Genomic DNA, 15,939 nt, shown 5'->3' with positions numbered 1-15,939 from the left:
GGAGACCCATTCTAGATCTCTCTCAGATAAGTACCTTTTTTGACAGTTCCTTCCTTTCAGATGCTACCCCTTCAAACCTTGTTTCCTTTTCTACTTGCTCAGGCTTTTGTTTCCCTGAATCTCACAGATGCTTACCTATATATCCCTATTCATCCCTTTTCAGAGGTTTTTATGTTTCTGTATTCCTTCTTGGCATTTTGCTTTGCCCTTTGGTGTCTCTACTGCCCCAAAGATCTTTACCAAATGCCTCATTCCTGTGATTGCTTTCTGCAGATTTAGAGGAATAGAGATCTTTCATTACCTGGATGACCTTCTCATTTAGGCTTTATCTCCAGAGATTTTACTTCAGCATCTACACTTTGCTATTTGTCTCCTGCAAAATCTGGGGTTTACTGTAAATTTCCACAAATTATTCCTGACTCCTTCCCAGGATCAGGTTTTTCTAGGGTGCAGGCGCCAGACTGTTCCAGTGCTGGCATCGCTATGTCCTCCCATGGGTTTAACTCTGATTGCTTTCTTTCAATCCCTTCTTCCTCATTAGAGCCAGGGACTTTCTCAGGGCTCTGGGTTAAATGGCTTCTACCATTCCTATGCCTCCTCTGGCCAAGCTTCATGAGAAAACTCCTGTGGTTTCTAAAGTCACTCTGGCTTCAATATTCTCATCCTTTAGATTTCCTAGTCCCTCTTCATCCATGTGTCAAGCTGGAACCTCAGTGGTGGATTCATCAGTTGTCCCTCAACCCAGGGCTTCCTTTTCAACCAGCAGTCCACTCTCAGGAACTCTTTACAGATGCCTCAAATGTAGGATGGTGGGGGGGGCCTCCTTCGGTCCTCTGAAAGTGCAGGCCTTTAGTCTCTTCAACACAAGAAAGACCACATCACCATCAAAGAGATGAGAGCCCTTCTTCTGGCTGTTCAGGGTTTTCATTCTCTTTTCCTTCCAGGACCCCTCAAAATTCTCACAGACAATACCACAGTGATGTGGTATATTAACAAACAAGGGGGCACAAGGTCTTTTCTCCTGTGCAGACTAGCTCTTCAAGTTTGCGATCTTGTGGCTCATTATCAGGTGACCCTTCAGGCAGTTTATATTTTCTCAAATCGGAACATAGTGGCAAATTCTTTGAGCAGGTCCACAACACAATCCCACAAGTGGATGCTTCACAGGGATGTGTTTCTGGACATTGTCCGCCAATGGGGTACTGCTCAAGTGGATCTCTTTGCATCCCCTCTGAACAGGCAACTCTCCTTTGTTTTGCCCCAGAGCCCCATGTCCTGTGGCCTACTTAGAATGGATGGAGATGTTTCTTTATGCCTTCCCTTCCTCTCATTCTGAAGGTCTTGTTCAAGATAGAGCAGGATACCCTGAAAAATCTTGCTGGTGAGTCCCTTTTGGCCCATACAGCATTGGTTTCCTCTTTTGCATTTAGCCAAGGGCAGTCATCCCAAGTTACCTCACAGGGTAGACCTACTCACAAAAGGCATCCCCACCTGTTCACTCTTCAGCTGACATTGTGGGTGATAGCATTTTGATTCCCTTCAGACACCTTTTTTCTGAGGATGTACTTTGGGTCCTGCAGGAAGCCAGGAAACCTACTACTACAAAATCGTATTTGTCCAAATGGAAGCGATTTTCTGAAGCGATTTTCTGTCTGGTGTCTTTTTCGTAACCTGGATCCACTTACTGTGGATGTTGCCTTGTTCCTGTCTTATTTGTGTGAATTGCTGAATACTGAGTTGGACTGCGGTGGTGGTGCTGCGGTAGCGTTGTCACCTCACAGTAAGACATTGTCCTGTTCAGTTCTCAGCTAGAGTGTCTTCTGGGTGGAGGCAAGTGTAAATGGGCGTACCTTCGTTGAAGGTTGTGCGTCAGTGCTGAGTTGGCATATTCTTATGTTAAAGCAAACCTGTCAGCTGTTTCTGCTTGTCTGCCTTTGACTTCCCCTTTGGCCTCTAGATTTGAGGCGAAACAGTTTCTTAAAAGTGTCCCTTCACATTAGTCCTCCCAGGAAGCCTGTTCCTCCACCTGAGACCTTAATTTTGTTTTAGAAAAATTGATGCAGTGTCCTTTTGAGCCTGCAGCTTCAGCTTCCTTACAGCATTTTTCTTGGAAGACTGTTCTTCTTTTGGCCCTTAGCTCTGCCAGGTGGGTGACTGAGCTGCAGGCCCTTATGGCTGTTCCTGTTTTTTTGTTTTTTTTTCATAAGGACATGGTGTTTCTTCGGACTAATCCTCATTTTATGCCCAAGGTGGTGAATGAGTTGTCTCTTAATCAGTCTATTCATTTGTCCACTTTTTTCCCTTCCCCACAATCTGCTAGTGAGAAGGTTCTTCACACCTTGGATTTGCTTAGACAACTCAGATATTATTTAGATAAAACTAAAGCCATTCATAAATCTAAACACCTTTTTGTTTTCTCTGATCCTGTCTCCTTATGGTTGGCTGTTTCCAAGCAAACCATTTATTTTTGGGTATCTAAAGCCATTTCTTTGTTATTTCTTTGATGGGAAAGGTCTTGCTTCTTCTGTGAAGGCTCATTCTGCTAGGGCTGTAGCTTCTTCTGATGTTTTTTTTTTTCCAAAGGTGTGGATACTAATTCTATTCTTGAGGCAGCTGCCTGGACTTCTGTGCATACTTTTACCAAGTACATTGAAGTTGGATGTGATTTTTAGAGCTAGAGCTGGTTTTGCCAGGGCCATTCTTCAGGGCTTTCTTGAGGTCTCTGCTGGCCTTTCCTCCTCCAGTCTTCTTCCTGAGCCATTGTACTCTCCCTATTGTAAAGAATACTGTGACAGTGATATGGAAGGATGACATTGTACAGTTGTGCAAAATCGTACCATAACAGTAGATATCCTTCACTTCACTGTTCCAGTATTCACTTCCTCCCTCCTCCCCTGATCCTTTATTTCTTCTGGATGTACTTGTTACCCACTAGTATCCTTAGATTGTTGTTTCTACTGGTGCTTTTTCAGTTCTGAAGATGGTACATCTGGACGTCACCTTTATGCCTTATGCCATGCACGGGGAGCGTACGTCTGACCTACAGCATACCTGTTACAATCTAAAGGCTTTGGTATACTGGCCAGACATCAGGCTGCCCCAAGCAAGGAATCCCTATTGTAAAGAGTACTGCAGCAGTTAAGAGAAGGGCATCTACTGTTATGGTAAGATTTTACACAGCTGTACTTTTTGCACCTAAAACTGCTGTTATGGAGCTTAAGAGAATTTTGAGAGAATTAATAGGCTTTCAACAAGGAATAGCATTTATGGGTAGGACTCAAACCTGATTCACAGTAATGAGGATATATCAGGGGAACTTCGAAGGGAAAAGAGAACAAAAGAGGGTAGAATTTTGAAGAAATATTTGAAATTATTTGCTTTTGAAAACATTAATTCAGTAGTAGGAATACTGGAAGAATTTACATATTATTCACCAAGGTACAGTAACTGGGGTAGATTGGATAGAACTGTATTTCACAGGAGCATGTCTGTTTAATTAAAATCTTTAACCACATATCCAATAACTTTCATATGATACACAAATAAAAAAACTAGATGCAGGATAATGAAATACAAATGAAGCTCTGTTTTTTCTTACTTATCTGGTAAAAAAGAGAAGACTTTAAGGAATGGGTAATGTAAATGATTCAAGAGTTATTCGGGAAGTTAAAAATGTATTAAAAATGAATAGCTAGTGAGAGGGTCAGCATGAAAATGGAGTTAAAATCATAGTAGAAGTAAGGCAGCAAGAAATGCTGCAAAAAAGTAATAGGAATTATTTAGAGTGGTTGACAAAGTTTAAAGTATTTCAGAATAAGGGAATCTCAGAATACAAGAAACAGAGCAACAATAGAATGCTAAAGAGAAAATGAAGGAGTATTTGTAACATACACAAATTTATAAAGGTTGCTGCTAAGCAACTATTTTTGATAACTTCAAAGCACAGAAACTGTTAGTACAATGACTTAGGCATCAAAAAGCAGAATGAATGGTTGCCAAACATAGGGATCCTACAACAGAAAAATAACCAGAGATCTTGTTAGAGGGATTAGTGATATTTCAAAAAATGTTTTGAAAATCTGCATAAAGCAGAGTAATATAAAAACCAAGAAACCATACTAATGGAAGTATTTATGGAAGACTTAATTATGCCAAGGTTAGAGGAAGATGAGGCTCAGCAATTAACAGCCTGGATAGGATAAAAACTGCCATCTGTTCAGTTAACCTGGAAGCTTCCTGGAACAGAAGGAAGAAATTCCTGTGAAAGTTTGGAATTCCTATGGAAGTTTTAAGCTGGGAGAGAAGAAGGCCACAGAGATCAGGAAGGTTTTATTTAACAGTGTTATTAAAGGGGGTGGGGGGTATCAATATCTTGGAAGAAGGCTGTAGCAGTATCCCTAGCACTTGGCTAAGTACTTGAAAAAACAGCATACAACGAAATTTCCAACAATATTGCTGACTAGGCACTTGTGTTCCCAACCAGTATGGCTTTCTATCCAGAGCACAGTGGTTGACATCTCTGAACACTAACAGGTGACATCCTAATGTCCATGGATCCATGGACAGATGGCATGTCATAACAGCTGTATTGATCTAAGTATGGCATATGTCACTGTAGACCATCCCTTTTCCCCACATAATGATTTCATAAATATTTTCTAAACAATGGTATAAACCATAACACTTCCTAGTGGTTCCTTAACTTTTTACAGCTAGAGTTGCTCCTTCAATCTCAACATAGCTACTTCCTTCTCAACCAAAACTCAGTTTTTCAAAAGAGTTCTACAGAGCTCTGTTAATTTACCACTGCTCTTCAACGTTTAGATCAGCAGGCTTCCATCTGACATCTCTAGTCTCAGCATAATTTTCTGATGATGATGACATGATCTTCTATAGGTCATATCAGTTCCCTCAGAGCATTAAAATACAACTTCAGCAAGACCTTATATCCCTTACTGACTGTCTTCACTCAAGAAAACTACTGTTAATAAACCCTAATAAAACAAAAATAATTTTTTATTGATTTTTGGAAGCCCTCAGAAACTGAACGTCATGTTTTTAGTCTCGGCTTTATTCTCAGTTGTGGGTCAGAGCTGATCCTTTGGATCAATCTTGGGCTTTGTCAAAAGCTCGAGGCTTTCAGCAAAGCTTGTGGGCATTCTCCCTTACCAATGATGCAGTTCTCTAAACCCTCAGATCTTATTTGCCACTCAGTGAAATATGCGGTCCTTCCAGGAAGTTCTGGGCTATGTGACAGCTTTTTTTTTTTTTTTTTTTTTTAATATATTGTTGTATTTCCTACTTAATTAATTGACTTTTGTACTTAGTTTCTCTTATATTTCTTAGTTAGTAATTACCTTCTTTAGTCCGATTTTTGTTAAGGGCGTTTTTTTGGATGTGCGAGTGTTGTTACCTCTTCTAAGCTTCCCCTTTCCAACGTCCGTTTTAAGTTAGAGGATGTTCCGTCTTCTAAGCTTTCCCTTTCCAGTGTCCTTTTAAGTTAAAGGGCATTCTTTAACCCTCTACTTCTACAATTTAACAAAAAAAACTTTCTAGATTTTCTCAATCTAACCAACATCCATTTTAGTTAGACAGCGTGTGTGTGTGTTCCTTTCTTCTTTTTTTTTCTGAAGGTAAAATGTTAATTGCTTGTATTTGAATTCAATATGTTTGAAAAACAGGATGGGACACCCTTGGGGTTTAAAAAATGTGAAGTATGTGGCAAAAAGATGCCTCTAATTGATAACACACACTGTGTGTGTATTGCTTGGGCCCTTTACATTTAAAGGAATCATGCTCCATATGCTATGGCATCAACCAAAGGGCTCTTATGGAGTGTAAAAATAAACTGATATTAAAAGGTTTACTAAAAACTACTTTTTCTGAGGCTGTTTCACCTGAATCTTCTAAATCTAGTAAATCATCACATAAGTCAGAGAAATCTCAAAAGCGACCTTCCTCTACTCCAAAATCATCCTCGGTGCTGAGACAGAAAGTACCTAAACTGACTGCTACTACAGCTTCTATGGAGCAGCTAGCAGCTTTCGGATCCGAGAGGTTTTCGGAATAGCATGAGCCTTCTGCTCTGACCTCTTCAGCTCCCACTGACTTCAGCCTTCAAAGCCTTTCTCCATCATTGGAGCCATATCTTCTTGGCTCCCATCACCATTATTGACAAAATCGAGGTCCCCTACCTTATCTTCCCTTATCTTCCCATTCTGCTAAGTCTACTAAGACAGAAGTCATCCACACAAAAACTGTACAAGGGGAAAATGGAAGAAGTTTCTTTTATGGGCTAATTCTAATCAGATTGACCCCTTTACTGCTCCCATACATTTTATAATAGACTTCTTGGCCAAACTTTTCAATGGAGGTGCTGATGCAACTACTATTAGAGTTCAACTGGCAGCGATTTCAAACTTTCATATAGGAGGAAAAAGGTTACGGAATCATGTAAAACGGGCATTATAAAGCTTTCTTGAAAGGAACTAAACTTCTAAGGCCTCCATGCAAAGACCCATCTCCACCTTGGGTTTTAAATTTTGTGTTGTCCTATATTATCCATCCTTCCTTTGAACCTTCTGCTAGCTGTGACTTAAAGTACCTTTCTTGGAAGATGTTCTTTCTAGTAGCTATCACCTCAGCAAGGAGATTTTCAGAATTGCAAGCTTTATTTATCAAACCACCATACTTGATTTTTCATAAGTAGAGAGTTTCTTTACACAGCAACCCCTCCTTTCTGCCCAGTGTTGTATCTGAAAGTAACCTCAGTCAGTCTGTTGAGTTACTGGTATTCTTCCCAAATTTTCAAAATAAAGGGGAATATTGATTACATCTGTTGGATGTTCATAGTTACATTATTACCTACATAGAACTACAGAATTCATAAAATCAGATCAGCTGTTTGTTTCCTGTTGCAACACTAATAAAGGCCTACCAGTATCCAAGGTAACCTTATCCAAATGACTTTCTGAATGCATTGTCTTTATTTACAGTTCTAAGAACAAGACTCTTCCTGCACTTGTCAAAGCTCATTCCACCAGGTTGATGGCTACTACCTTCACCTTTCCAAGCAAGGCTATCTTTGGACAGTATCTGTGCTGCAGCCACATGGGCAAGACCCCATGCCTTCATTACTCATTACAATGTAGATGTGGCCACCAGGAGTAGAGCATCTTTTGGTTCTATGGTCCTGAGGAATATTCTTTCATGAGCCACCTAAGAATCATGTAGCTTGAAATGCGGTCCGCAAGTGAGAATAAAGGCAAGATTGACAACATCACATAAAGATGCTATGTACTTACCAGAACATTCCATGTGTGTTGTCCATCTCAGCCTTTATTCTCACAACCCACCCACCTACCCCCTGCCTACGCTCCTGGGAGATTGGCTAGTACTAATTGGATATCCTTTGGACTCTATATCCTTAGAAACCACTTATTCTTCTTGCATTATTAATATTATTACCTATGACCTTAATTTCACTAATGTTTTTCTCTTATGGGCAAACAAGATCTGAGGGTTTAGGGAACTGCATCTTGGGTAAGGGAGAATGCCCATGAGCTTTGCTGCAGGCCTTGAGCTTTTGAAAAAGCCCAAGATAGATCTGATGGATCAGATCCGACCCACAAGTGAGAATAAAGGTGGAGATGGACAACACACATGGAATGTTATGGTAAGTACATAATTTCATTTTTTCACCTTCTGACTTCACCATCCTTGACTGCAAGCAGAATACCTTAAAAGCAGTGATCTCCTTCTAATAATTAGAACTCTGGCCAGACCCATTCCTAAAGTTCCATTCATAAAATCAAGGCAAAAATACAGTAAGCTCTTTTTTTTTGATTTGGAACATTTCATGCTTTCTTACCTCATTCGGTAGACAAGCCATAAATAAAAGGATCCTCATGGCACCTCAAATATGCTTTGCCAGTAATTGCCATTGTCACAAATCTCTCTGTAAACAGTTGCCAATAATATGACATTTGATCATAGTAGGTACCATGAACAGAACATTGATCTGTACTCAAAGAAAATAACTGTGTCCCAATATAGGAAACAACAGATCTGCTGCTGGGCATCATACTATTCAGATTTTTCAGAACTTCTATTGCCGAACAGGGAGGTTCACAATCAAGCAGAAAAGCTACAACCTGAGGTCTCAGCCTAATCATACATCCACTGTCCTTACCACCTTTACCATCATAAAGTGCAGCAACCATAGCATGTCAGTACTTGGCCCCAAGCTCTGATAAACCATTCCAGAACCATCAGAGATTTGGGCACACACTCCCAATTCAGAAAATCATTTAAACAGCATCTCTCAAAAGTAGTAGAGTGCCATTGTTTCTTGAGTGTAATGTGCCCTTGCCCCCATGACTCTATGCAACACTCATCTTTTCTGAGAAAATAAATATCCATCCTCTGACTAATCACCAAACCGTTAGCCTCACATGGTCTCCTTCCAGTCATTTTCCCTTGTTTTCACCCTAGTTAACCCCCCCTCCCACATCCACTATATTCCATCTACTCTTGTATCCCTGCTTTGCTTTTTAACTGTTCTCAGTCACTATCCTTCCCACTGTACCCCCTTTCTGCAGTGAGCCCTTGTTCTCATAATTTCCATGGGAGCAAGTAACAAGTTGTTTAAGGTGATGCTTGAAATGCATTTCTTCTACATGTTCTTCAGATGTTATTTCTCAACATGAAGGTGATTTGCAATGTCTCAGTGAACCCATATTCCCAACTGTAATGTTGTAGTTGAAAGTCAGTGGCTGAACAGTAACATGCATGCCTTTGTTGCTGGAAGATCAGAAGACTGTGGGTTCTATTCCCATACCAGGTAAGTGAATTCATTTTCCATTACTTATATGTTAGTGTGAAGTAGGTGGGGGCAGGGTCTGCATTTGCGAGTTTGCCTTTAGATGAGATGTTAAACCAAGACCCCATCTGCCTAAGTCAGTGCAGCTCAGGTGGATGTAAAAGATCCCATGGCAGTTAAGGGTGGGGGTTCTTTATTTAAACAAAATATAAACCAATACAAAGTATGATAAAACAAGCGGTGTGTTATGCCATTTTAAATAAATAAAATGGGAGCAGCAGAAATCCATTTTAACACATGTCTTCAGGCCCCACTTCCTTTTTGCCACAATCCTAATCTTCATTTTCTCAAAAACTTTCTCTAAATTCTACTCCTACTGTATAAAACTTCCTGGCATCTTCCCAACTTAGTAAACCATAATGCCGAAAAAGTAATTCAGCCTACTCTTTCATTTTCCTCATTCCATAGTTTATTGCATTTCCCAGACATAATTATTTTAGTATTGATTTTTGACCACATCACATTTATAAATTTTGTTTACCTTTTCCCAGAAATTCTTCTACTGAATTACAAAAAAAAAAAAATCCCTTCTAGAAAATATAGATTTCCTTCTCATCTTGTATTTCATAATATTTTTAACAGGTAACTTCCCTAAGTAAATTCTTCTCAAAAGAATCTTACCATTCTTGCACTCCTTTATATAGCTCCCTTCTCTTTATTTCCTGACATTTCTCTTCACTTTTGTCAGCATACCCATTTTCCCAAAATATGTTTCCCATGATGTCATTATATCAGATGTTCAAAAAACACATTGCCTTACTGACATATGGGTAGTAGTGCCCTGCTAACGTCCCCCTGGCAGTCTGTGTTCTAACATCTGCTATCACAGGTAAATGGAACTTAGGCAATTGTACTTTTGTTCTGCTTCTTCCTAGATCATCCAACTTCACATTCCATGAAAATAATCTGTGCAGGCATAGTCTTTTATTTCTTCCCCAGTTAAACCTTTTTACTTTCTCTTACTAAATATTTTTTATAAAATTGTCTGCATTTACTATTACAAAAAAATTCCTAAAATGTTTTCAAAGTAAACAAAAAACACATAAATAAAGCAATGACAGCAAAAATACCTTAGGATGCTATAATCCTACTCCCGCTTTAGCTTTCAGAATTTATATAAAATATTCCTTCTGTCTGAATTAAAATTCAAACCCCAAAAGAATGGGGAAATAAAAGTAAATCCGTAATCTCTTTTCCCCTTTATCAAATTTGGCTCCATTTTGAAATTAAATCAGAGCCACATGCTCCAGGGATCTAAACCTTGTCATCACAATAAAAACATGCTGGAGAGGGATAGGTTCCTGACCCAGAGACTCCCCAGACTCTGGAATAGACTGCCCATACATGTCAAGCAGAGCGCCTCTTTGGCCCTCTTCAAAAGGAACCTTGATGATTGGATGGGAGAAAGGAAATTCAACTACTAACAGATTGCAAAACGAAAAACAAACTGGTGAAAAACGCCAGGCTGACACCAGTATGAAAACCAACTCCGCTTTTATTTACTAAAATGCACAAAATCAACACGTTTTTCGTCCTGCTAAATGGCAGGACTTCTTCAGAAATTCAGCGTTCCATTATGTTCAGACCTTTTATAAACTTTCAAACCTATTGGCGCCAAAATCCACGATACAGTTTCTAAACATTTAAAGCTATATTACTTATATAAATTTATTCTGGCACCTATCAACTTTGACTTTAAAAAATCATCATTAGAAGCAATTATAAATATAAAAAGTTACGAATCCATTGAAAACCATATATTATAACTAAAATTAAAATGTTTGTTTTATATTATATATAACTATTAAATAAATCGGAAATGCCATGCATTTGTCATGATAGCAGCTTCAATTTGTACAACTGTATTTGTGTATAATTTTAATGTATATGTCAATATATTAACCATTCTATCAAATTAAATAAAATGTATATGAATATAAAATTATTGCATTAATTCATTATCATTCCACGATCGATATATCAAAATTAACCAAAATTATTGGTGTATTTTTATTATTATGTTCAATAATAAATACCACTATTAATGTTAATCCATAAATAATAAATACATTAAAAATGCCAATAAATATATAAAAATTACTAAACCCTTTTTATGTGAACTTATACATATATGTAAGCTATATAAACTTGAAAAGTGTGTGTATATATGTAAATATGAAAGCATGAGGCGATTACGTTCAGTGTAAAATTCAAAATCATAATATAATTTCATCTCTCTAAACTCTTTAATTTAAGTAAACACATTATCGAACATTTGTCATTAAGACCCGGATACATATAAGCCTTCAGTCTTATTTGCCATAACAATTCCATTTTTTCCAATAATAAACTCATTGGTCCTCCTCTTATATCCTGATTTACTTGTTGAATAACTTTGAATCTGAACCTATGTTCAGGATTTAATACGACATGTCTAGCTAGGGCATTCTCCTCTTTATGCTGACTTATGCTCCTCATGTGTTCTGAAACTGTATCTTTTAATGTACTATCTGTTTTTCCCACGTAAAACGATGGACATGCTTGGCATTTAGCTATGTAAACCACTCCTTTAGTATTACAATTGAACTTCCCTTTAAGGCTGATTTTATATCCATTAACTTCAATGTTGTTTCCTACATCCATTAAATAACAATACGAGCAGTATCCACATTGCATCATGCCTGGATTTCTAACCAACGGATTTCTCTGCCTCTGAAATATTTGTTTGAAGCTATTGGCTTTCCTCCAAACTATTTTTGGTATAAAATTGAATGAGGAAGCTAAACTAACATCATCTTTTAATAAAGACCAGTTTTTAATTATTATATCCTTTATAAGCTTATAATTAGAGGAAAAATTAAATATACATGCCAAATCAAAGTTCTTATTTTCCACAACTGACAAACGTTTGTCATGATCTTGTGTGTTTCTTACCACAACTTTGTCTGCCAAAATAGGTGTATATAACCCACTCATTCTTTTTGATGTTACTTCAAAAATTAGATCTCTTCTACAAGCTCTATTGGATATGTTCTGTTTAAAAACATTTGTTTTAACATTGAGCATTCCTCTAGAAATTTTTCATCCGTTGTTATCATTCTTGCTGCTCGCACTAATTGGCCTTTCAGCACCAAACGTTTTTGATATAATGGATGAGCACTTGAAAAATGCAAAAATTTATTCGAATATGTGGGCTTTCGATACACCCAAGCCTCGTATTGTTTTCGTTGAAAATTTTTTATCAGTTGTATATCTAAATATGATATTGATGTAGTATTATAGGAATAAGTAAAATTCAAAAATTCAGTAGATTGGTTTAACATCGTGACTAAACTATCAGCTATCTCTATCACTGCCACTGATAACACTTTTATTTCTCCTGATTCTACTACAATTACCCTGGAATGGATACTAGTCAGTAAGAGCCGCCAGTCATATATAACAGGCTGCTTATCAGATAGCCTCAGTGATCACTCCCCAACGTTCCTACTCAAAAAATACCTGTACCAAGCTAAACCTGTCATCTACCGTCAAATATGTAAAAAACTAAACTTTAACCCACTCTCATTCATCTCATCCCTCAAAGAATGTAACTGGCATCTTCTAAAGTACCTCAGTCTTGATGACACAGTTGAATTTTTTAATATTACCTTCCTGAGCATCCTTAATTACCATGTCCCCATACGACTTTCCAGAACCAAAGCACAGCCCTCCCCATGGCTACAGAAAACCACTAAGTCAGAAATGAAAAACAGGGTTAAAGCCTGGAAGCACTGGCGCAAAACCAAAACCCCCTCAACTAGGCAGAAATTCCTATAACTACGCAATAGAGTCAAAAAGCTAATAAAACAGGACAAATTCCAATACTACCAGTCTTCCCTTAGTTCCTCCCAACACAGCCCCAAACAATTCTGGTCCTCCATAACTCCATCCTCCACCCAGGTAAAGTCAGTACCCCTCCTCCTAACATCCCTCACTCCTCCGAAAATATTGCTACGTCATTCAACACACACTTCACACAAACCATACTATCACTATCTAAAAACAACCCCCCCTCCCCTCCAACCCACACCTTCAACTAGTAATCTCCCCACTGCCTTCTCTTTCTCCTGTACCTACCTCCAACATAAAAAAAACTCTTAACTAAACTTAAGCCCACCAAATTAGCAGCAGACAACCTCCCAAGTGAATACCTACAAATCGCAGCTGATGCTCTGGCCTACCCAGTATCCATCTTGATTAACCAATCTCTGTCAGAAAGTTACGTTCCCACACTGTGGAAAGTATCACATATAATTCCGCTCCACAGAACTAACCATTTACCGCCCTGTAGTTATTCTTTCTCCACTCTCCAAAATACTAGAGAGATGCATACACTCTCAGGCCTCAGACTACCTCCTTACCAACAACCTCCTTTCCAATACTCAGCATGGTTTCTGACCAAACCATAGCACCACCACTGCCTTACTCTCCTTTACTAACACTATCCTTCAGCATAAAAACAATGGCTATCTCTCCTCTGCCACTTTCCTAGACCTATCTAATGCATTTGACATGGCCCCACACAAACAACTCATGTCTGTCCTCAATAACCTATCCCTTCTCTCAATCAGTCACCAACTGGTTTCAGAGTTACCTGTCTGACCGCCAACAATCTGTTGTATGGCAGAATGACATATCTCCCCAACTACCTGTCTCCATAGGGGTTCCCCAAGGATCCATCCTTGGACCCCTACTCTTCTCTGTTTTCACCAATAATCTAGCCTTTGCCACCAAACATGGCACACTCATACAATATGCAGATGACTCAACCATCATCTGCTCAGCCCAGTCCCTACCCAAACTGCAAAAAGTCACACAAGAAGCTTTTTCTTCTGTTGAAACTTGGTTATCCGAAGCCCAATTAATACTCAACCTAAACAAAACTAAACTACTCATCTTCCAACCCACCAAACATACCCAAAACAACTCTCATTTTAACATCACAGCAAAAGACAACACCACTATATACCCAACTGAACACACCAAATTACTAGGAGTGGAAATAGACAATAAACTAAAATATGACATTCACATATCCATGACCATAAAAAAGTCCACAAAAAACTAGGAGCGTTATGCAGAAATAAGCAACTTCTCACTAAAGCAGCAGAGATTTCAGTAGCAAATTCCCACCTTATCTCCACCCTACTTTATGCCTCTCCAATATATACCAACCTAAGGCAATGCAATCTAAACAAGCTAGAGACCTGTTACAACAAAATCGCCAAATTCGCCACAGGGGCATCCTACCGTAGTCACCACTGTCTCTCACTTGCTGAACTGGGCTGGCTTGAACTCCCTCACCTCCTTCAGTGGTATCAACTCTCATTTGCCCACAGACTAGTAAACCATCCACTAAATGTCCCATCCCTCCAGAATCTACTCCAACCCTATCGCACCACCAGACCACTAAGATCCAACAAAAAAAAAATCACTAAAGCCAATAACTCTGCTGGTGAAGCACTATTCTCTTGCACCATAGCCAAATTATGGAATTCCCTCCCACCCACAATTACCTCCGTACCATCATGCACCCACTTCAAAACTTTACTAAAAGCACACCTAAAAACATGCTGACTATGCCCTTGCAACTCCCACTCTAATATCACCCACCCCATTCAACCTCTACCTTTCTTTCCACCCCACTAACTACCTTGATTATAACAAGCTCAGATGCTCTTAAGCCTAGTACTTATTATACAGCAGGAACTTCTTATTGTAACATTTGTCAGTGTCTGTTATGTACTTTGCAGATAAAGATTCTAGTTGTCTACTGATGATGTGCTATATTCTTCATCTGTAAATATGTTTTGTAATTAATTGCTATGTTAATCAAATTTTTAATCGCTATGTAATCCAATGTAACTACTGTCTGTTTATTTTAACTGTGGAGCTTTTCTCCCCGGGCCTCCGCTGAAAATGGACCTACGTCCAGTCGGACACTCCCGGTCAACAAATGTAAATAAATAAATAAGTTATTGAAGATATGTTTGTAGTTTGCACATGATATACCTGTTTTTCATCAAGCTGTCCAGCATAGTAAACATGCATAGGAGATAGTTCCAGAGAAAATTTTTTAGATGTAGGTCAACTCTGTTATCTGCTTTAAAGGTATAAGTTATAAAGATACAGGGCATAAAAAAAAAAACAAGCTAGCCAGGTAAATATTGCAGATCATGTTGTATTCAAAATGAATATTCACGTTACCAACCATTATTGCTTTACGTGTTTTTCAGGCAGTCAGCAACTTGATGCTATCCACGTAACACAATTGGAGAGGGACACAGTCCTTGTCTGTATGGACCGTAAGTATTGTTTAAAACATGCATATGTGTAAATACACTTTCCAGAAACAGAAAATTAATTTAACTGTTTGTATGAAACATATGGCGATACATTATTCAGAAATTTGGTCACATTTCTTGTTATTGAAATTAAAAACTATGTTTTGCTTTTTTAGATTTTCCAGTCTACAGTTCAGTAGTAAGTATAAGGGAGGCATAGACTGTCCTATAATAAGAGTAGATGTGGGTAGATATCCTGCTGTCTCTCTCTGCGTGCTTTGCTTCTCAGTAAGTTTGTACTTATTTTTATTTCCAAGTCCTCTGGTTGGACTTCATCAAATGTACATGTTAATCTGCAGCTGTCACCACGGCAGTTGACTGTATTACAGGAGTAATGTGCTGCTGTGAGTTCCAAGTTGTATTACAGGAGTAATGGCCGACTGTGAGTTCCAAGTTGTATTACAGGAGTAATGGGCTGCTGTGAGTTCCAAGTTGTCTTACAGAAGTAATGGGCTGCTGTGAGTTCCAAGCTGTATTACAGGAGTAATGGAGTGCTGTGAGTTCCAAGTTATATTACAGGAGTAATGGGCTGCTATGCGTTCCAAGTTGTATTACAGGAGTAATGGGCTGCTGTGAGTTCTAAGTTGTAGTACAGGAGTAATGGGCTGCTGTGAGTTCCAAGTTGTCTCACAGGAGTAATGGGCTGCTGATGTTGTATTACAGGATTAGTTG

The 15,939-nt window shown here is 38.6% G+C and overlaps 1 protein-coding gene across 3 annotated transcripts in view; it reads left to right on the top strand.

The window, feature by feature from the left end:
• MAP4K5 (mitogen-activated protein kinase kinase kinase kinase 5) overlaps window positions 1-15,939 on the top strand; it is a 2,873,315-nt gene that overhangs the window by 2,482,691 nt on the left and 374,685 nt on the right. For all 3 annotated transcript variants that reach the window (XM_044074300.1, XM_044074299.1, XM_044074298.1), the window contains one exon: window positions 15,160-15,228. In XM_044074300.1, coding sequence (XP_043930235.1) covers window positions 15,160-15,228 — 69 coding nt within the window. The remainder of the gene's footprint in view (window positions 1-15,159; window positions 15,229-15,939) is intronic.

This window comes from Protopterus annectens, chromosome 6.part0, assembly GCF_019279795.1.
Source record: "Protopterus annectens isolate FY-2018-M chromosome 6.part0, PAN1.0, whole genome shotgun sequence".
Classification (NCBI taxonomy): domain Eukaryota; kingdom Metazoa; phylum Chordata; order Ceratodontiformes; family Protopteridae; genus Protopterus; species Protopterus annectens.
This window is presented reverse-complemented; position numbering and strand designations above follow the sequence as displayed.